Source organism: Cygnus olor, chromosome 3 (assembly GCF_009769625.2).
Source record: "Cygnus olor isolate bCygOlo1 chromosome 3, bCygOlo1.pri.v2, whole genome shotgun sequence".
Lineage (NCBI taxonomy): Eukaryota > Metazoa > Chordata > Aves > Anseriformes > Anatidae > Cygnus > Cygnus olor.
In genome coordinates this window covers 69,129,975-69,152,309 of record NC_049171.1, presented here as the reverse complement: position 1 = coordinate 69,152,309, position 22,335 = coordinate 69,129,975, and the positions used below count along the sequence as shown (strand labels likewise).

At 39.3% G+C, this 22,335-nt stretch overlaps 1 protein-coding gene across 6 annotated transcripts in view; it reads left to right on the top strand.

Moving 5' to 3' along the window:
• Nucleotides 1-22,335, top strand: part of TAB2 (TGF-beta activated kinase 1 (MAP3K7) binding protein 2) — a 62,412-nt gene that overhangs the window by 24,348 nt on the left and 15,729 nt on the right. For 4 of the 6 annotated variants that reach the window (XM_040552521.1, XM_040552519.1, XM_040552518.1 and 1 more), the window contains exon 2: nt 18,952-19,141. In XM_040552521.1, coding sequence (XP_040408455.1) covers nt 19,040-19,141 — 102 coding nt within the window. In that variant the 5' untranslated portion in view covers nt 18,952-19,039. Of the gene's footprint in view, nt 1-17,424; nt 17,448-18,951; nt 19,142-21,540; nt 21,840-22,335 lie in introns of those variants that run through there. The other 2 variants (XM_040552522.1, XM_040552517.1) reach the window with 2 other exon arrangements.

Here is a 22,335-nt window from a genome sequence, read left to right as displayed (position 1 = left end):
CAGAAATGGATTCAAGTGTTGAAAGTATTGCACGCATAAAAGTAGAGAACGGTATTTCTATACTAATTATTATAGTTCTTCAGATGACTATTTTTACTTTGTTTAGGATACAGTCGCTGATGCGAGAGCCTCAAGTAAAAGCCTCAAGTTACTTAACCTTATAAAAAGGCGTATTTCAAGCAGTTGCCGTGAACCTAAATTGCCTTCAAAGTACCTCCCAATGTGTCAGTCTTCTCAGAGCATAGGCAAAAAGGGCTTTGCAGACTTTACATGCCCAAGAGCACATCCAGCACGTTGTAGAATGTGATTATTCCTTTTGTCCAGTATTTGAAGATGCTTCTGAAAGTCTGTCTTTAGCCTGCCTTTGCAAGAGATGCTGACAAACCAGAGCAAATTCAGTCAAAGGTCGGTAAGATGGTTAGTGAGATGTGAGGAGAAGCTGGGGGAATTCAGTCTCTTGAGTGTGGGGAAGAGAGGGCTAAAGGTTTATGTGTAGTGTTAAGATAACTTAATGGGAATTACAGGGAAGATGGGGGCCATACCCTTCTCAGAGGTGGTGAGCAGAAGGACAAGAGCTGTCATAGATTGCAACAAGAGAAATCCCAGTTACATATAAGGAAAAAAAATTTCTCAGTGACAGTGGTTAAATACTAGAGGAAGTTTCCCAGAGAACTAGTAGAATCTCCATCCTTAGGGATTTCCAGAATTGGACTCACCAAGGTGCTGTGCACCTGATTTAAACTTCAGGTTAGCCTTGCTTGGAATGGATGTTTGGATCAGTTGATCTCCTGAAATCCCTTCCATCCTAATGTGTTCATTTAGAAAACGTTCCAGATCAATACTGTGTCATCAGGGATGATGTTGGAGGTAGCTTGAGACAAAGCAGCCCGAGATTGTATCGATCCAGTCTGTCTGAGACTGTGTAGATCAAGGCTAGATCTCCCTAGAGTATGTTTTCAAATGTTTCTTAGAAGTTGGGAGTTTGTAGGTGGGGTTTGTTTGTTTTGTTTTAGGCAGTCACTGCTCTTAGGGAGCTGTTCTAGTTGCAGAATTGGTTTAAGATGCAATCCCCAGTGGAGATAAGAGGTGGAATATACATATGATGCAGTCATTACCACTGATCCAATGTCAGCTGCTAAGAAAATATAACGTATGGCTCATACTCACTATTTGTATTCAGCTTTTGGTCTAGCCAGGCTTACAGGGTCTCTAATTCAAATTCTTAATGAGTCTTGGAAAGCAGTTAGAATGTATGTCAGTCTCTTAGTTTAGCGGTCACATCTTTCATTTCAGGATAACGCACTTAGGGAGGCTTTTTGCGTGCCAGGATCTTCCACTGTGCCCTAGTATCTGCTGGATGTGATAAAGGCAAATGTACCCAAGACATTTTGAGCTTATGCAGTAGCTCGCTGCTGCTGAAGTGTAAAGAATAATCCAGCAAAAGAAGGGTATTGTCTTCGAATCGGTTCATCATGGAAGAGGCCAGCAAGTATCATGGCTAGAGCAAGAGAGACAATGGAATTGCAATGTCTGAGAGCAGGATGGAGAAAGAAGGAAAGAGATGTTCTCTTGCTGAAGCTTTCAGTTGTCTTGACCTTTTCCTGTAGTTTCATCGGAAGTCTCTAAGCGCTTCATTAGTAAAGGAGTGTGCAAAGTTGGCTATTACTGCCAGGCAACTAACTCACAGTGCAGATCTCATACATCATAAGAGACCTCAAGTCTTTTCTTGGAGGAAAGTCCATCTCATAAGTCATCTCTATAGAGGAAAGTCCGTCTCATCTTTGCAGTGCATTACGATGGTGGGCTTGAGGATTCCTCGTAAGCGGTCTGGAAATTGAAGCTAGAAAGAGCAAAATCGCCTAAAGATGGTTCTGTTCTTTCCTGGTTAAGGTACCTTGCGCTCTGGACTTGTGGCTCAAAAGGAGGCAGCTGACAAACCTAGTAATGTCAGTGCTGGAGCTTCATTGTTTGCACCTACAACCACGAGGGCATTCTGGACTTGTTTTGAAAAGGTTCTTGGAGCTTTTGGGCCTATACCATTCAGCAGATTTCCTCTGCTCCTTCCACAGAAGCAAAGTAAGCTAGATTGTTAATTCTGAAATTACTTTTAAGAGTTGAAGATCAGAAAACGTTAGGAGGTTGACTAGTCAGCTTTCGTTTGTGTCAAAGCCAGTACATTTTAACTAAAACATGTTGTAGCAGTATGTCGTGGGTGGGGGGGTAGGAATTAATAAAAGACCTTAAAAATAATTTGTTTTGGTAAAAACTTGAGTTTAATACCTAGAAATATGTCATTATTTCATTAATGAAGAACAAGAAAGCTATGAATCTTTAGGAATGAATGTTACCTGTGGAGTCTTTAATCCGGGTAAGCACAACTCTGACTTTAGCAACTACTTTTTTTCTTCTTCCACGTACATTTTTGACATAAATCATTCTCTTGGTTTGGCAATCTGAATTGAAAGAGAAGTCCTGCTTCCTTGACACATTAAAATCAGTGTCATTACCATACTGGGCAGATGATTTGCATTAATTATTTTTTTAATCCGATTGAAAAGATTTGTTCTTGAAATATGAATGCGTAAAATAAGTGACTTGCTTTCTGCATGTGGAGTGGGGAATTGAGAGTGCTTTCTGAAAGGAGTGTGTGGAAAGTAGAGGGAATACTTTAGAGTTACTATAAACTTTTTGGATTCTTTGTGGCTTTTTGTGACATATGCATTCGCTACTTGGTGAATGCCAGAGAAGGTGTAATTTGATCGAGCCACGTTTGGTAAATACTAGTTTTGTGGGGACAGCTTGTTCTGTCCATAAGGGAAAAGCACACTGCCAAAATCTAAAAGCTTTCACTTTTATTTGGTTATATATTCTTTTGCTCTGAACTATTGAAATACAGATACATGCTACTTGTGATGCTAATAGCATTGGTGTTTGCTTTAACTGCAGTAGTGTCTGGTCAGTAAGTTTTCAAACTATACTTGAAATCTGGCTAAATAGTTGCTTTGAAAAATTACTATGATTTTGCGAAATTCTCTCTAGCATACGGTCAGTGAAACATTAAAATCTGAAGCGATACCCATAGCCTGCTGCTTTTTAGCAACTCTTTTGAATACTCTCTGGTCTGGTATATGTGAAGTAGAATAGAACTGCTTGTTTGCTGTTGTTGGAAGTAGTTTTAGCCCTTTAAAGTTAAAGAAAGGCACCAGTTTCTCTGTAAATGGAACACTTTAAAAATGATTGGCTGATCTCTGCACAAAATTTACACTGCAGGTAAGGTTGAAAACACTAGCTGAAAGCTCTTGAAGTGCTAAATTTTGTGTTCCTTCCATTTGGTTTGTAAGTGAGAATAAAGTACTTGTCTTGCTAGATGTACTTTTGAAAAAACATTCCACAAGCTTTTTTTCTTTGGCATCAAATAATATATGTATTTTTTCTTTAGCGAAGAACATCAGGGAACAGGGCAAGCATTAGTATTCTGGAAAGTAGTTTTTCATCTTCACATTGTGGTTCTGAGAAGGGTTTTAGCTGACACTGCTTCTGCCAGCCCAGATTGCTCTTGTTGGCACAAGCATTTGACTGGCAGAGTGATGAACAAAACTGGGAAACTGATCTAGGTTAAAATTAATGTAGCCAAAAAAGAAAAAAAAGAGGGTGTTACAAAGTAGACTAAGATCTATTTTTCATAAGTAATTTAACTTCATACTTCACACAGGTGTGCTTGTACAAGGGAGAAAGTGGTATTGCCTAGTCCAGGAGAGAAAAGTGGGATCTTACCCGCGAGAGAAAATGGACCTTAGACTGTCCTAAACACCACTCGTCCTAACCTTGACACCAAGTCTGGTATAAATCCACTTAAATTACACATATGAATGACTTTGTCATTCGCTGCTGTCTCACACTGAAACTTTTGAATTACCGGGAGTGATAGTTCTATAGAGTTATCTTAATTGACAGGTTAATTAGCAGTACTGAGCTACAAATGAAAGCCAAGCAGTTTAAACTTTGTTTACATCTGCTTTGAGATGTGAGTGGAAGGATTTGGCTTGTGGTACTGAACACTTAGACTTTGGATGGGACTCCAATGTCTTAAAAAGCAGAACGTGTAGCGAGGAAGAGTATAGCTATGACAGCTAGGAGGAAGTAAAACAGCTTGTTCTTTAACTCTTCTCATGCAGTGTGCTGACAGTTCAACATGCAGGCACGGGTTGCTGATGATCCATTTTAATGCCCTGATTAATGGCTTTCATGTAAACAGGATCACAAATTCCACCACTGGAATTTCAAAGCACACTTGCACGTGGCATTGAATGTATGTTTTTACATTCAGGTAACTGAATTTTTATATTGCCTAGGAAAGAACATGAAAGATGATATATGAGGAGTTTATTTTGCTCTTAAATCATACAGTTCTTCACTTGTTACAGCTCGCAGGCTTGCTCAAAATGGTATTGCTTAAGCTATCCTTTGTGGCTTTGGGCTTTTCTGCAAGCAGATGGAAACTCCTCTAAAGCCAGTGATACTGGTCAGAACTTGGTCTGATACTTGGTTGATACTTGAACTGGTCAGATACTTGGTTTCACTTCCAACACTCTCCTTTTGAGTGGTGTTTTCTATAAACCAGGCCTTCTCAAGGTAGTCTCTGAATCACAGCAAAGGGTACATAACCATAACTTGTGCAAGCTCAATTCGTGCGGGAGGGTTTTGTGCACATTGTATACAGCCAGAAGCTGTTAGCACTGGTATGACCACAACGGATTTGAGAGCCCTTGCTAGAAAATTTTGCAGTGTATTACTGTTCTTCTCCGCTTGCTTAGGTTGTGGGGTATCAGAGGTTTTGTCTCTGTGACTTGGGAAAGGTGTTGTTTCACAAGTTAGAATTGCTGCCATTCTGTAAAATGAGATCACCAAAGAGTCCGTGTTGGTAAGACTGTTTGCAAGACGTCACTGTTCTGAAGTATAGTGTTTTGCCCAGTGAAATACCAATTAATGGTGATGAATGAGCTAGAGTATGGTATAAAGAGAGAAATCGTCTCAGTGGTTTTGTTCCACTGTGTTAAAATCAGAGTGCAGTTCTGTTCCTGGCATTTTTGTGAAGTTACTGCATGATGTTGGACAGGAGTTTAGTGATGCATGTGCAATCACATGTCATGTGGCTTAATTTAAATGTTAATTTTTACTTAACTTCCTAGTACTTAAGGCTTATGGTTACTTGATTTGGAAGTCAGTGATGTGCTATTGGGAAGTAGTTTTGACCACTGAATATTTAGGTTTCGTGATATTGCTGTAGTTTTTAGGAGTGACTTTTTGTTTAAGACTAAATCTTGGAAGAAGGGCTGAATTGTTAATTGTCACAGTTGTCACTGAGAACCAACTTCAGCTAGTAAGACTTAGAGTCCAGTCATCTTGTTTAATGGGGTTATCTTTTAGTTTGTGAGTTAAATGGAAATGTAGAGAAAGTGTAAAGATAAGTGATACTTCTGCTACGCCACGTTTATTCCTTTCCCTCCCTGACTAACATTAGTCTCTCCTTGTGAATAGGGTAGCTATCCTGAAAATTCAGAATACAAGAAAAGGCCTCATTCTTGAGTTGTTCACCTATATGTATTGGCAAATGCCAAGAGATGTGCTTTGATTCTGAAATGTTGCACCTAAAATGCTGTCACATCTCTTGATCTCTGATTTGCTTCACTTCTGGGAGTACTTGCTTTAGTATCAGTGTGAAACACAGCAAGGGGGCTTGCAAATGCCCTCCTAGTTGTCAGCGCTAAGGCTGGGTTTCACAGTGGAAGCTGTGAGATCTGTAGTGCTGTTGCTGGCTTCTGTATTGAACTGCTGCAGTTAAATATTTGCCTGGGTACTGAGACACTCCAGAGCTTCCTGCTGTGAACTGAAGAATTCAAAATACACATCAGAAATGGAAATACCTGCCAAGCAGTGAAAATATGGTACAACTGTTCTTGTCTTGTTTATGTTCACATCTTAATTTTGAAGAAATATGATGATGACTGTAAATGGGAACAAATTGAAAAGGGCATAAAGTTCATTGCCGGACTTCCTGCTGAATTCTGGAAATGTGACAGTGGGATAATTTTACATTCAACAGTTGTAGGTCACTATAAAGGAGAGCAAAATCATATGTGATGCGTGTAAGTTAGCACTTCAGTTTTTTGTGTACTTCCATCTTTGAATTGGAGATATAGGAAAAACAGTGATGTACTTTCAGTGATGAAACTGTAGACTTTTTTTCAAAAACTTTCATGGATAAATCTTGACGGTTACTTCAACAATACACCACTTAGGTTTAAAGTGCCTCTCTGACAGCCTTCCCACTAGAATGCTGAAAAAGGTGCTTTTATTTACTTCTGAATCGATGACAGGTCTTGCTGCTCTATTTAGAGTGAAAGCTGGGATGTGCTAAGTTAGAGCAAACTGCGCATAAGTGATCGGTGAGAAACTTCACAGCAATGCTTGAGTAAAGGGTCATCTCTGCAAGGGTTGTATGGTAAGGCATAAATGCATAGTTTCACAAAACCTGTCAGCTCCTCAGCTGAAACCCAGCAATTGTTTTTCAGTTGAGTATGTCAGTGTGGATTTGATTCTCTTAGTTGTGTTGTTGTAAATATAAACTATTTGCATCTAAGTTTATTTCTGATAAATCATATATCTGTATTATAAAACAAACAGTTTATGTATAATTTTGAAGAGGGTTTTCTTTACATTGAGAGAGCCTAAGATATTCCAGGTAGCTTTTAAAAGCAAAAAGTATCACGCATCTTTGTCCTTCCTTCCACATGGTGATGTCCCTTGGTGGCTCCTCTGATAGTAATCACGTGCCTCTGTCCCTTGTTAAAGGTTTGAAAACTAGTTTGGGTTTGGTCTTGAGTTTTGAAACTGGGAAATTGCTATAAAAAGTATTGGGAAATGTCTAGAGATATGATGTCCTAGAAGTCGGATTCTTGCTTTATCAGATGGCTGCTTCATGTAGCAAAAGAGTTTTAAAGAAAAGATTGCGTGGCCTTAGCAAGTGTAAGCTGAATCTTACCTGGTAAGAAATCATGATGGGACTGGTGACTCTAGGGTTGAGGCTGACATCTCCGAAGCAGCCAGTCATGCCAGGCTGCAGTTTTCGGTGGTGGAGCCAGCAGTCTGAAAGCTGCGCAGTTCCGGCTATAATGGGAGTGTGGTTTCATGATATTGAGTGTGTTTGGAGCCAAGAGATTTTGAGATGTGCTTCTGTGCACTTGGGCTGCAGGGTAGTCCCATTTGGCCCACAGTCAACTATTGTAGAGATTCCTGAAGCTATTGAATGAACTTGTCATTCGCGTCCACTTTATAGCTGCTGTTGGCAGTAGATTACTGGCAACTTCCCCAAATATCTGCATCATTTTAGGGGGCAACTTGTTCAAGGAAAACTTTGATGTGATTTGGAATGAGGTCAGGTATAAAAACTAGAAATCTTACACACTGCTCTGGAGCCAGTGCCTTTTAGAAGTGTTCTGTGTGTAATGATTTAAAATTTATGAAAGCAAGAGGATAAAAATAAACCAAACACCGCTTCCATGCTTGTTACCCTACTCATTACTGTGATCATAAACAGCGTGTACAACAGGCTTTGCACCACAAACTTAACACTTTTTTCTGACCTTGAGGTGTAAAAAAAAAAAAAAAATCGTAAGTGGGAAGGAGGAGTAGCGATGGGGGATTAAAGTTGCAGCATGTAGTTCTGTGGTATGCAGCAGGTCTGGTGATGCTTACAGGCACTATGTTCAGAACTGGCATTACAGTTTGGGACAGAGATCCTGTAATCATGATCGACTCAGTGTTCAGCAGCAGCCAGAAAAGCCTACAGAGGTGTTGGGCATCATCAGTAAGGACTTGAGCAATGTCTGTCTTTCTCTTGCGTAAAGCCCTGGTGAACCTCTTGAGTACTGGGTGCTATGGTCCATGTGTCTGAGGGAGGAAATACTGGTCAACAGGTCTGTAAAGGGAATAGCAGGGGTTTGTTCTCTAATTTCCTTAATCGAACAGCTGTGTATACTTGTTGGATATGAGAGCAATGTAGCAAAAAGGCTCAGGCTTTTTCCTGCTTTTTGTTGCCACTGTTGGGAGACAGCACTGGGCTAAAATGACTGTCTGGCTCATGGGAATATTTCTTATGTTGTTACATTAGTGTGCACTGGGACCAGAGAATCTGTAAGAGACTATAGCGTCTAATTCCATTTTCAACTTGTTGTTTAAAATCATTACTTCATTTTAGGAAGCTTTTGAATTTTTCATTTCTGAAGCATCAGTCAAAAACTAGGATTTTAAAGGAAATCTAGTGAAGTGAGTTGGAGAGGAAAACATGCTTAATTAACCAAATATTGCTTGTGTGTAGGCTGTCATTGTTTTCAGACTATCTGAAATAAAAATTAATCATGTAGGTGTGTTTTCCTGCTTCTTTCTCTGATTCTCCATTTTTGCACACAGTGGTATTCTTTCATCTTTTCTTTTCTCCTTTTAAATCTCATTGCTAGAAATAATAGGTAGTCTTCAAAATATTGATACCTGCACGTGACAGTAGAATCCTGTGAATTTGTATAGGATTTTCTTTATGAAAGCTGTGCTCTGGTCATACAGAAAACTCTGTGAAGGAAAAAAATGTGGAATACACTTTGTAGCTTTCTCATACTGTTAATCTGTAAAAGAAACCCGATAAAAACCACAGTTAAGGATATAGAGGTTAATACTTGCTGCTTGAACTTCTCCTGAATCAATGAAGGATTTTTTTTGTGCGTAGGGAAGCTAAGGAATGGAAGCAAATATATGGATGCATAAAAAGGGGAATAAATTTGATCAGAGGTGAAGATAATTGATTAGCTGTGTAGAACTGACTTGAAGGATGCTAAGATTGAAATCTTAATGCAGGCAGCATTTAGAGTTGTTAATTCACAAAAATACAGTTTGGGTTATGTAATGCAATTCTTACCTTGTCTACTTCACTTCCATATGACAGCCTACATTTGCCATGTTACACGTGCTGCAAGGCATAGGCAAAGCACGTGGTTTCTTCTGAGGTAGAGAAAATGTTTCACTGAGGTAAACTTATGTGACTTTCCATTAAGTACTTTATTTAAGATACATATGGTGTTCAGTATTTGTTGCGGTGCAAAGCTTCTAATGGTTTTGGAAGAACAGAGCAGAGAGAACAGCAAATGCGAAGTACTGCTCTTAAATCGATGGGTATATCCTTGAGAGTAATTGCAGAAAGAATTTAAAATACCTTCTCAGCCCTCTTTGAGATGCTTTTCTTTCTTCACATCTATGTCTACAGTAAAAAAAAATAGAAACTTTTTTTATTTTACAAATTTCAGAATTTTCAGATCCAGATTTTTGTTTAATATATTGCATGGAAAATACAGATCAGTTTTCAACCTGTCACATGTAACAATAGGTTAAAGCAAACTTGATAACTGTTGTGAAAGATTTTTCTGTAATGAAGCTGTAGTCCTGAGGAATTAGTTGTATTTATCTGAGAAACCTCATTTCTAAGGTGCTTGTGGGTAAGGTTTGTTAATATTGCTGAGCTATGAAAAAAGTTAGCTGTACTTTGTTAGAATACACAGAATGACCCTCAGTAAAGTGCCCTCGTTTTCAATTAGCTGTATAGGCATCCACCCTCAAAAATATGTTTATAAAGTTCTTGTAAAATCCATTAATAGAAACCCTTAATGTGCATAGTACTGAGGCCGACATGGCAAAAATTAAAAGAATTCATTTTTTTAAAAAAAGTAATTTTTATTTGACTAACATAAGTACAACCCCAACTAACTAATTTTCCTTGAAAAATAATTGGTAATTATACCAAGTGCTCATAGTTTCCAAGGAAATACCTGACAGATTAAACCTCTAAGTATTTTATATGTTCACATATAAATTCTTGCAGCAGGACTTATTATAGCAGATTGTTATTCAGAATAGGAGTTAAAAAGACATTATGAAATGTGTTAAATATTTATTTCTGGGAGTGAGTATTAATAATGATTTTTGGGGGGAAAAATATCAACTTGTGCTTCTCTTCCAACTGTGGTCGCTTTAAATAGTTTTTTCCAAAGGAACAGATTCTCTTAACTGTTGCAGAGTTCTCCGTCTTCCTCTGATCATACTCATCGTTATTTGATACATGCCTGCTGTACTGTTAAATCCAGTACTGCACGTGGAGGTGAACTCTTAGCCATGCTGTGTTTGTAACTCTGATTTTTCAATTTTTAAGTTTTATGACCACGTGGCTGAATCAGTTTCGTATTCTGTATCATACTCCTTGTTTGGCTTGAGAATAGTGCAGAGTAGACATTCAGTAAATAACTGAATAGAAGTGTCACTGCTTAGTAGGTTGGGGATAGGACCTGAAACTGTAATTGTGATAAGCTGATTTTTTGTCTTTGATTAGGAGGTGAATGGTAATGAGTGGAAGGTAGAATAATTTTCCTATCCAAAATGCAAGCTGTTTCAAGTAGAGATGCTATAAAGACTGTTGAAATGACTTAAATAACCACAGAAAGGCTGAATAATGTATTTATGAAAATGAAATTCACAGAATTGTAGGATATCCTGAGCTGGAAGGGACCCACCAGGATCATTGACTCCAGCTCCTGGCTCCACATAAGACCACCCAAAAACCAAACACCATGTCTGAGAGCGTTGTCCTAATGCTTCTTGAACTCTGTCAGGCTCGGTGCCGTGACCACTGCCCTGGGGAGCCTGTGCCAGTGCCCGACCACCCTCTGGGTGCAGAACCTTTCCCTAACCCCCAGCCTGACCCTCCCCTGTCCCAGCCCCATGCTGTTCCCTCGGGTCCTGTCGCTGTCCCCAGAGAGCAGAGCTCAGCGCCTGCCCCTTCGCTCCCCTCGTGAGGGAGCTGCAGGCCGCCATGAGGCCTCCCCTCAGCTGGCTCTACTCTGGGCTGAGCAAACCAAGGCACCTCAGCTGCTCCTCATATGTCTTTCCCTCTAGACCCTTCACCATCTTGGTACCCCTCCTTTGGACACTTGCTAACAGCTTTATATCCGTCTTACATTGTGGTGTCCAAAACCACGCGCAGCACTTCCTTCCCTCAGCCAGCTAGCAGTGCCGTGTCTGATGTGCCCCAGGACAGGGGTGACCCTTTTGGCTGCCAGGGCCCACTGCTGGCTCATGTTCAACCTCTTGTCAGTCGGAACTCCCAGATCCTTTCCCACAGGGCTCTTTCTTTAAATATATGTATTTAAAGTGATGTTAGTGTAAGCTCTTATATTCTGTTGTTCCACATAATCCCTTCTGCAGACAAAATATGGGAGTCTATGGTGGAATTTTCTTGTTTCAAAATTTTCTCCGTTACCCAATTTCTCTCAATTTTAAGAAAAGAAAATGTATGTCCGGGCAGCCTGCCTTTTGACTCCACATCACCGTTCAGAAAAAGTGTATTGGGGTTACATGGGGGGAAAAGATTACTTCATTATTTCTTGTTAAATTTGTAGATGTATTTTATACTGCAATCTCTCAAAGATTCATGCAGTTTTGGTCCTACTGTTCTTGGAATTGGCTTGCTAATGCCCCCACACCCAATGCATGTTGTTAGTTTTATAGTTAAAACAACGTAGTCCTCCCTGGAGCTAGGAGGCTGTCTTTAATGTAAGGTGTCCTTACAAGCAGTGATTTCCCCCGATTTCCTTTTTTTCTCTTTTCCCATTTCCTTGGCACACGTGGCAGGAATTTCTAGTCTTCCATTTGACAAGGACTTGCAGGACGAGATGAGAAAGAAAAGAAAGGAAAAATAAGTGTGGAAGTCGTCATGTAAGAGGCTGGGGAGGCAAGTTGCAAGCACTTAAGTTGTGGCACTTATCTGATTTTTTTTTCAGGCAATGAGGATACAAAAATGTAATTCATGGGGAAAGTACTAATGCATAACAATTGTACACTGGTAATTAACTTACGCTGCTCATTACTGCCAGAGGAATGAGATCCCATTTAGGGGTGTTTTGTGGGTAGAGATTCCTAAGTTTATGATGTGATTACCAGTTCTAAGCATAGACCAGAGACCTCTCTATTTTCCTGAAAGAAAGCTGAAAGAAATGATAGCAATATCTATATCTGCCCTACTTTGATTCCTGCCATTTGGTGTAAGGAAGTCCTTGATGAAAAGTGGGCTCCAGTTGGTCTGCAATTGAACTAGCAACTTGGAGTGATGCATCAGAATTGGGGTCTGGCTAAAAAGCAGAGTTAACACTGTTTTTTTATATTTGTTATTGACCTGGTGCTTGGATAGATGTTCAGTTGAGATAACAGGAAAAAAGCAAACTAAGTATGTGGGGGAAGGTACTGCTCAAGAAGGCGTGGAGATGGTGCACAGGGAAGAAGCTGGCTTTCCTTTTTTGAGGTAGCCATTGGGTAGGTGAATAGTTTGGGAGAATTGGGGAGCTTGCTGGTCCTACTGAAGGAACTGGAGGTAGAGGGTTGTTTTTCTTTGTTGTCTTTACGATTGCTTATCTATTTCTGCTGTCTTTCTGCACCTCCTAGACCCATGAAAAGAAATGCCCAAAGTCCCTTGGCTGCTGTCTCAACAGGCACTTTAGCAACCTCTACTGGTCTCACATTGCAGCTTGGTGCGTCGAATTTGCTGTCATTAGAACGGTCTCCTGCGTGTGGATCTGTAATCTGCATCCTTAATGCAAGGAAGTGTGCTCTTGTTCTTGCATTCATAGCACCCTCTTAATAAAGATTTACAGCCAGGTTCCCAAAATAAGCTTTTAAAATGCTTATTTTTCCAGCATTTTTAGCTGTGTGAGTAATACGACGTGATTCGGAGCAATTAGTTGTCTTTTAGAACCCAGTAAAACACAGATCGTATGTGATCAGATTAAAGCTACAGGGTAGCATGAGCAATTTACTTGGATATAGCTGAAATATAAAGCCATATATATATTCCTTTCTGCTGTTTCTACTGATAATTTCTTGAATAGATTTTCCAGTTTACTTTTTGAAATTTTGGCCCATTCAGATGGTCAATACACGGTGTTGCTTACTAATAATCCCTAAATACTTGTTAGGCAGTAGGTTTTCCTTCAGGTAAGGATTGGAGTAGGGCGTTAATGCTCATATGATGCAAGTGCACTTTTTGTACGCTAAACTGCCAGTGAAGCCATATGAGTTCCTTGTCGTTGCTGAAAATGAAAAGGAAAAAAAAACGTTTTGTGAATGTGAATATATTAACTACAGGACTTTGAGTATCTTTATCTGTAAATGAAGATAGTGGGAGGGAGCTATTGCATTTATTTTCTCCTGTACTGCAGCAAATATAATCATATTCCACCACATTGACAAATTTGATGCGTGCATACCAAAAAAATCGTAGTAATTTTAGTAAAATTACAGAGTAGGTGTTGATTCTCGCTCTTCCTGCACTGACTGCGTGCAACTTCTTGGTGGTAAGCATCTGGGACTTAAAAGTATAATAATAAAATAAGACATCTCCCAAATACCAAATCCTACCATCAAATAGTTGCATTTTGCAAACATTAAATGGTGCCCATCGGTCATCTTACACCTCGTGAAGGTGCAGGAAGTTTTCTTTAAAGGCAGCACTTCTTTGGAATGTAAGGTAATTGTTAAAGTATGTTCATAATGCTGTTTCTGAGTACTAAATGTGGAAATAGTGGATGTTGGGCATTCTATCAAGACTCCAGACACTGAAAAATGAGCTAGAATACAAAATAATTTGTTCTTCTGGTTTTAAAGGTTCTAGATAAACAAAAAAAAAAAAAGTTTTTCATGAAAGCAGTTGATGCATGACTTTTTTTCCATGCAGTTTTTGTGGTAAGAGCTGGGAAAGTGTGTATTAATCTTTTTGAAGACAGCAGAAACTGCTGTTTTGCCAATCTGATTCATCAGGCAAAAGATGGAAATTATATATAAATAGTAGATACAATTTTTTTTTAGTACTTCACAAAGGGAATGAGAAGTATAGAAGTTACAGATAATGATGCAGTGTATTGTGGTATGGGTTAGTTTTACGTAGGTTAGAGAAATTGGGGGTGGAAATTAAGAGGTTTTAGGAGGATGCATGTGAGGGTTTCTTTAACTGTTTCTTCTGCAGTTTAATGGATTACTCCGTCAAGGAGTGATGGAAAAAATGGCACTTGGTATTGAACAAGTTAAATCAATTTCCTTCTTTTGAACAAAATTCTGCATTGTTCTGGACTTGCTGTGATTTTGCCAGCTTTGGCTTTTAATTAGAGAAGCACTGCAATGCAGTTATAGCTGATTACAATGGAATGCTTCAGTTGCTTTTTGTTTCTCTCTGCAGATTAGTATTTTTCTTAACAGTTCCTTAAAGAAAGTGTATCAATAGTATTGCTTTTGTCACCGCTCAGAGCTGATTACCACTCCAAACCATTGAAGAAATAATATGAATGTCTCAGTGAGGCATTGATTCAGTCTATTATAAGCTGTGCGTACCAGGCTTTTCCCCAGCTGCATGAAGGGGAAGAAGAGAAAGGGAACTCCGATACTTGGACTTGTGTAAAAAGACTGTTTCCTGACTTCATTTTAACCATTGCAATTCTTAGCCTTCTTTTTTAACAGTGCTTATGTAAATGTTGTGTTTAATATGTAGATTTGTTCCATAACATTAGACAGCAAAACTCTTTTCTGTTTAAAAAATAAAAAAAAAATACTAGTTTTGGTTTCAGATTAGATACTTGCTGTTGTTCCTCTCCGCCCAGGATGAATTCCCTTAATTGTGTAAGCCAAGATTTGCTGCCTCAGTTCACTTGTGAACACAGTTGCTTTTCAAATGTATAGTTTGAGTTCAGAATATTTTGATCTTCTGCTTGTCCAGTGTTACAGCTTCTGAGGCCTCGTAGGTGCATCAAAATTTCAGTCTGAGGTATGTGCACTGCTTGTTTGGTATATCCATGCTACCTTTAAGTTGTTGGTCTTAAGGACTGGTGGCAGCTGCCATAGGGTGCCTTGTGTAGTAGCAGTCTCCTCAAGTGTTTCTCTGTGGCTGTGAGGTGGCACTCTTGGGTTACACAGAGTAAATTTGTGCAGGGTTAGTGCAGGTGTGTCTGTCCTAGATGAGCTAGTTGTTCTGTGGCTGGTAGTGTTGAAAGTGTGCTTCTGCTTCTAGTTGACTTGTGTAGGACCAAGAACCCCAGAACCACCTTGCACGCTCTTTTCCCACATCTTCATATTGTCTGTTTCCACAGAGGTTTTTTAATTGCACAGGTCTGATTGGAACCAGATCTCAAAGAGTTGTGCTGCTCTGTCTCCATTAATGAAGTGCATGAAGAGAAGGGAAGCTGACCTTGCATAGTCAGATAAACAGAAAGTGTGTTCTGGGGAGGAATTGCATAATCTGAGTTTCCAGTTCTCACAGTCTTGGTTGATACTTACCGTGTGTTAAGGCCTTTTGAAGTTGTATTGCTTTCAGTAGTAGAATATCGCATTATGTACGCTAAAAACTGTGGGTAGGATTGTGGTCTGTTTTCTCAAAGCATCTCTGAGTATTCCAACAAAAATTCCTGTCCTTTCCCGTACTTTTAAAATTAAATATGTATTGTGATTGTATCATAGAGGATGGGATTTATTGGACTGAAATAATGAGCAGATGTTTCCTGGAATATTCTTAGGACCTTCAGCCTTAGCTATTTTATTAGCTAATGAGTTTTTTTTCCAAGCGTAGTGCATGTAGACAGTCCTCAGAGTAACATATATTTTGATGGGTTTTTTCTTCCCCAGAGCTGTTCTTGAATTGTTGGCAGAAAGTTGAAGGGTAACGCGTTGCTGTTTCACCACGCTCAGCTATTATTGGAAGTGTTCCGGTGCAGGCCGATTACCAGTTGACTGGTAGCTTTACCAGTTCAGACCAGAGAAGGCAGAAGAGTTGGAGAAGTCTTATAATGGAGTGATTCAGGCCTTCCATCCTGGAAGGGCTTTATGCCTGCCTTGTGATCCCTGCTGGAAATCATGTGCTTCCTGCTTCATCATCAGTTCTTTGCACTTTGTCTCTATCTTTCCAGTCTTAGAAAAGCCGTGGCATTGCAATACGTTATGCTTAATGCGGTGTTAGCGTTAATGCGCTAGAAAATGAGAAAACGAGGATGAATGCTCCCCAATTAACTCGCTAGTAGTCCACTTTTAGGGCCTAGAGGTACAAGAGGTACAGGAAAACAAGCATGTAGGCATATTACAAAGGGAGTGTGCCAGCGGGATTGTTGGGAAGAGCTTGGGCTGATGGATTCAGGGACAGCCTGCAGGGGCAGCTCCTGCAGCCAGCAGTTGCGCACTTTAGCACATCAGTTAGAGCTTACTTGGACAGGTAGGAGAAATCCTTGGCAGAGATGGAGAGGGGGAAGGGGTATGAAGAGGGAAGCTCCGCTGGGGGATGCAAATATTGAGGGGGTGAGGAGTGTCTGTTATGTTCGGGGCTCCAGTCGCATGCATCAGTTTTTTCCAATAGCTACTAGTCTTCGTAACTGGAAATGCTGTTTGTTTTTTTTTCACTGGGCTCAGCAAGACCTCAAAATACTAATACTGCTTCAAGAAAAATAATAAAAGCCAGTTCCCGTATTCAGGTTTGACTCATTGGTTGCTTTTGTAGAGGAAGATAGTTTCAGTGAATATATGGGGTAGACTGGTGTGGAATTTATGGTGTTTTAAATATCAAAGGAATTAAATTGTCTCAAAAGATAGACACTGAGTGGGCGCATTGCAGCAAGAGAAGGTCCTTGTTACATTTAGAGTTCATAAGCACTGACTAAAAGTAAAGGAAAATTAAAAAAAAAATAAAAATAAAAATACACCCATCTTAAGCATAGAAGAAACCTGTGCTGTGTTGAATGTTAGCCTAATAATTTCTAGTGAAGAAAGAGCAAAGTGAAAGCCAAATGAGGACAAAATATGAGAGGAAATAATTGGTCTAAAGTAGTATCAGGGGAAATTGTTAGAGATAAGAATCTGTACCCATATTCTTAAAGAGACACTGTACAAAAGGGCGTGCATCCGGACAGCGTTTATGGCACAAAAATAAGGTACTCAAGGGAGCAAAACAAGTTAATAATCTCACATAACCAGTGTTTATTTTTTATCCATTGTTTTTACAAAAAAAAAAAATTAGTTCATCCCCTATTGTTTACCTACCTTCAAAAAAAAAAAAGCATAAAATCAACACCAAAACTAAATCTGTTTTTTTAGTGTGGGCTTTGCTTTGTGAGAACTCTTTTGATTTGAGCACATCTTAAATTACTTCTTTAGCCATGTGTGAGATATTTAACAGAAAGAAGAGTCTGTTAAGGAAGAGGCAACAATTCAAATGTCTCCAAACCAATTTAATTTTTAGAGTACTTCTCCTGGACTAAAGATGTTGCTTGTAGCAGTGTACATGTTGCAGAGGAAAAGAGCTGGTGTAGTGCTCGGTGAAGGCTGTGTGTGTAAGTGACAGTGGTGGAGTAGTGGTGCCTGTTGGGTGTGAGGCAAGATACGAGGGGAGAAAAAGAGAAAGAAAAGCAGGCAGAAAAGGGAAGGAAAAAGTGAATACGTTGACAGAAATGTTCGAAGATTTGTGAACTTAAGATGTAAACGAATGTTTGTTGTGGCTTAACCCAGCAGGCAGCTCAGCACCACACAGGTGTTTGCTCACTTCCCCTGCAGTGGGATGGGGGAAAGAATTAAAGAATTGGGGGGATGGGGGAATAGAACTTGTGGGTTAAGGACAGTTTATTAAGACAAAAAAGGAAGGGATAATAATACACAAAGCAAATGATGCACAATGCCATTGCTCAGCACCCAGTGAACGATGCCCAACTGGACCCCGAGCAGTGACTGCACACACCCTCAGGCAGCTCCACCAGTTTTATTGCCCAGCATGATGCCCCATGGCATGGGACATCCCTCTGAGCAGTTTGGGCCAGCTGTCCTGGCCGTGTCCCCCCCTAGCTCCTGGTGCACCCCCAGACTCCTTGCTGGCAGGGCAGTGCCAGGAGCAGAAGAGTCCTGGGCTCTGTGTGCAGAGCAACAGCTGAAACATCCCTGTGTTGTCAGCATTATTCTCATCTGAAACCCAAAACACTGCACTGTGCCAGCTACTAGTAAGAAAATTAACTCTATCCCAGCCAAAACCAAAACAATATTGGAGTTGACTACTTCGTATAAACTAATATTACAAGTAAATATGACCATTAAAAAAAAACAAATAGGATTTCTTTGCTTAATGCACAAGTGTGTTCTTCCAGACTTAATTGCTAGAGACTGTTCTTGGTAATAACATGTGGATACCATAAGCTCAGGACAGATACTTTGTATAAATGTGTTGATTGGCTGATTGTGATATAATCTTCATAATTTCTTTTAAAAAAGAAACAATTAGTTGAAGAAACATAAATTGTTACAGGGTTATTTTCCTGTAGTCCTGATCTCAGAGGTATGTTGGGTAAAAAAGAGTAGGATATTGCTAATAAATTTTGAAATTTACAAAACACTGAGCTTCTAGCCACAATTTTCTGGTAATAAACAGTAATGGTGAAGATAAAAGTAACTGTAAGTACACTCAAGCTGAATTAAGACTTTCTCCCTTTTTTTGGTGTAAACTTCTTTGCTTCTATTCATGTTTTAAATAAGTAAATGCTGATCTTAAAACCATGAATATTAATACTTTGATTAATCAAGTGTCTCTTATTCCTAACACATTTTCTAAGTTCAACATTTTAAAAAAAAAAAAGGAAGCTGATCAAGAGATGTACTATAAATGAGCAATTTGTAAGGTTTTGAGTGTCTGAAGGGCAATTTGTTAGCCAGAGATGTGGTGTGGGAGAACACTGACATAAAATACAGACATATTTAATAATCACAGAGCAATTTTTGTGTTTCATTTTTTTGGTGTTTTTTATATCAGAAGTGCATGTTTTCAGTGCCCTAATTTTTTCTTTCCTCTTTCAGAAAATGCTGGGACAGAAGAGATGAGTACTCCCTTTACTAAGGCCTAAAACTGCCTGTTGAAAAACAATCCTGACCAGGCAATATACGAATGGCCCAAGGAAGCCAGCAAATTGATATTCAGGTTTTACATGACCTGCGACAGAAGTTTCCTGAGGTACCTGAAGGTGTTGTATCCAGATGCATGTTACAGGTCAGTGTTCTGTTAAAGACCGTATGAGTAAGTGATGATACTTACTTTAAATATTAACTAATCATGTGTGGGTGTCTGCACTGAAAGCAGTTTTTTTCATTCTGTTTTCCTCTTTGAGTGAGACAAATATACACAGCCAATTTGTTTATTTTGCCTAGTGAGCTAAGTGTTAAATTGGCCTCTCTTCTTCAGTGTCTAGTCAGGGGTGGCCCAAAGCAGCGTGTGCATGGACACTACCGCTCTTCCAATCAGTATGCGCCTGCCTTTCGGCCATCTCAAGAGCCAAAGCCGATTGTGGCAAAAAGAGAGATGCAAAGCCAACTTGAGTCCAGCAGGGGTAATATAAGGCAGTGCTGCACAAACGCAACATTGCATATGCCCGTATTTTATGTCACTTCTGCTGTATAACATCACATTAGTTACTTTGGCAGATGACTTAATAAGCCTGACCAAAGCCTGAGGAAGCAGGACACAGGGACACCTGAATGCCCAGAGCTAACAAATGCTGATAGGCTTAACTGTTTTGCTTAAATGTGTTTGCTTTGCATTTCTGGTTATCCCAAAGTACCCATGCTGATTGGATTTTGTCATTATCTAAAGTATTCAGCCTCTGAGTACTCTGGATAATAGAGGATTGTGTGCATACTCATGATCAACAGTATACACAACTTGATTGGGAGAAAGATGGCCATGAGTTTCCAGAAGCTGGTTGTCTCTGGCCTATGGCTATGACATCTGTGGCTATGATACAATTATGATATAAAGAATGCTGATTGTCTTACTTTTATATGTATTTTAACATGTAAAATACATATATGTATATACTTCATATATAAGTATATATAGTCACCCATACATGCATACAAACGCAGTGCTGTGCCTGTTTGTACTGTTGGGAGTAGAAGTGTGACTGTGTCAATTGAATGCTTGTATTTTCATTACCTCATCATAACTCTGTTTGAAATAGAGTAAAAATTTGTGAAAACTGCAGTTCTTGAGAGAATTGTTTTCGATTTGCAAGAGGGTTTGTGAGGTTTCAGGCTTGCCCTAACCTTTTCCCTTTCATTATTTAGTTGAAGGGGAAGTTGAACCAGACTGTAGATAGCCTGTATTCATTCTCAGGATAGTACCTCACCATTTTTATATTAGCTCTCTGTAGGACTCATCTAGTTTTTATAGTATAAGGTTTTTTTATTCAAACGAGAATTGCTTGTTGAGCAAGGTCAATGGAGTAGACAGTGAATGCAACAATATTCACCTTTTGGGTGTAATTCTTGATTCTTTAAAAGCTAGTGTATGTCTCTTCGGAGACTCAGTCTTCGTAACACTGAATAGCGATTTTTTAATGTAAAAAGGAGCCTTAGAAATCATCTAAGGTGATATGTGCAATACTATTACACTAATTCAGTACACTGGAAAGTTAACTTTTTTTTGTTAATAGTTGTTTATGCAAGAGCTGAGAGTTTCTAAGACTCACCAACAATTCTGTCAGGTTTGTGTTTCTTTGAAATTCATGAGCTCTGATTCCTTTGAAACATCTTCTAGTTACGCTACTCTAAGATAGCCCTCTTTAAAAAAAAAAAATAATAATAATAACCTTTTCAATCTGAGAAACTTTGTACTTGAGGTGGTGGTAAAGATTGAAAAGCAGAGTTTGAGGGTACTTTTACATGTATTTGCAGTACTTCTGGAACAGTGTCTGCATCCCATGTTCTGCCTTCTAGTAGCTGAGCATGGTGGAAGGAATTTCTGATAAATGTGGTAACAGAAATATGTAGTATAGTAAGTACATTGTTGGTTATAAGAAATGCTGCGATTTGCCTTGCCCCCCCCCAGTACTTGATGTGTCAGAGATAAGCTGTTTCTAAACCAGGAAGTATAATGTTCCACATGAGAGAACCCAAAAGAAGTTAAGCAGTTATGCAGTTAAAAGTGACAAGAGGTTTTCATTACAACAAAAGTTTCTTCAGAAGACTATAAATTGTGCAGGAATACTATACAGATACCTCAATGCTGTTCTTTGCCCACTGTTAAAGTAGCCAAGCAATATCTAGTATCCTGAAACCAGGGGACCAAGCAAAATCTAATAGGTGAAATGTAAACCTGTGTAATCTAGGGAGTTGACAATCTTACTGCTTCCTTGGGCTGACTGCATTGAGTGTTCCTGAAAAGTTTTGCATCCCTCCATTCTTCCCAGCAAGCTTCCTGCATTCAACTGTTCACTTCTCCTCACTTAAAGGAGTTGCTGCAACTTCCCCTCTCTGTGGACATTGTCCCCTTTTGTTCTTTTTTGTCCGGGACATTTTATAACCACCTGCTCCTCAAGTCTACATCCTCTCCTTGCTTCCTCATTTCCCTCCAACATTCTTATTCTTTCTTTTTTTTTCTTTCTCTTTCAGGGTGCCAACATTTTAAACTCAGTTGGGACATGGGCAGAGCTAAGATGAGGGGTATTGTTTTGCTGGAATATGCTCAATTCTGCCATCAACCGGTTCTCTGATCTATAAAGAGCTAGAAGCGGTTGAAACTCTGCCTCTGCCAGCCAGAAGATGACAGGGGCTCCATGTGCCCCCGTTTCCCCCTTGAGTTCTCCAATTTGCTCATTGACGTCACTGAAATTTTGGAATTGATTGGATGCAGTCTTAAAAAAAAAAAAAAGAAAACAAAAATTGTCCAAAGAAATGCATTCAAGTTGAATGTAAGGGCCTTGCAAGCCTGGCCTGTTCCTTTTTGGTTTGGTATTTTTGGCCTCTGTTAATAATTTTAATTCACTTAAGTTCATGCAAAATCTGCCTTTAAGATTTCTAGCTTGTTTTTCTGTGGCATCCTATCTTTGTCCCTTTTCTGGCTCCCTTTTGTTCTCTGCAATGAGTACAAGGCTATTGTTGTTATATTTTCTTACCCACTGTTTTGTCTTAGTGTGATTCCTTTCTTCACTACTAACTTCATTTCATTACTTTGTCCTTACTCCAAGCTAGAGCCATTATACATAAAATCATTTGGCCCATTTTAATCGCTCTCAAGACTTTTCTGCAACAATTCTTTTATTTGACTGGCTAGTTAGACAGCCTTTAGGGAATCATGTTTTTTTCCTTTTTTTTTAAAGGTGTCTTTTTGATGTTTGGTTTTGGTGTTTTTCTTTAAGAATTCAGAACTGCATCTGGCCTGTATCAACACATAGTTTTGGTTTTGTG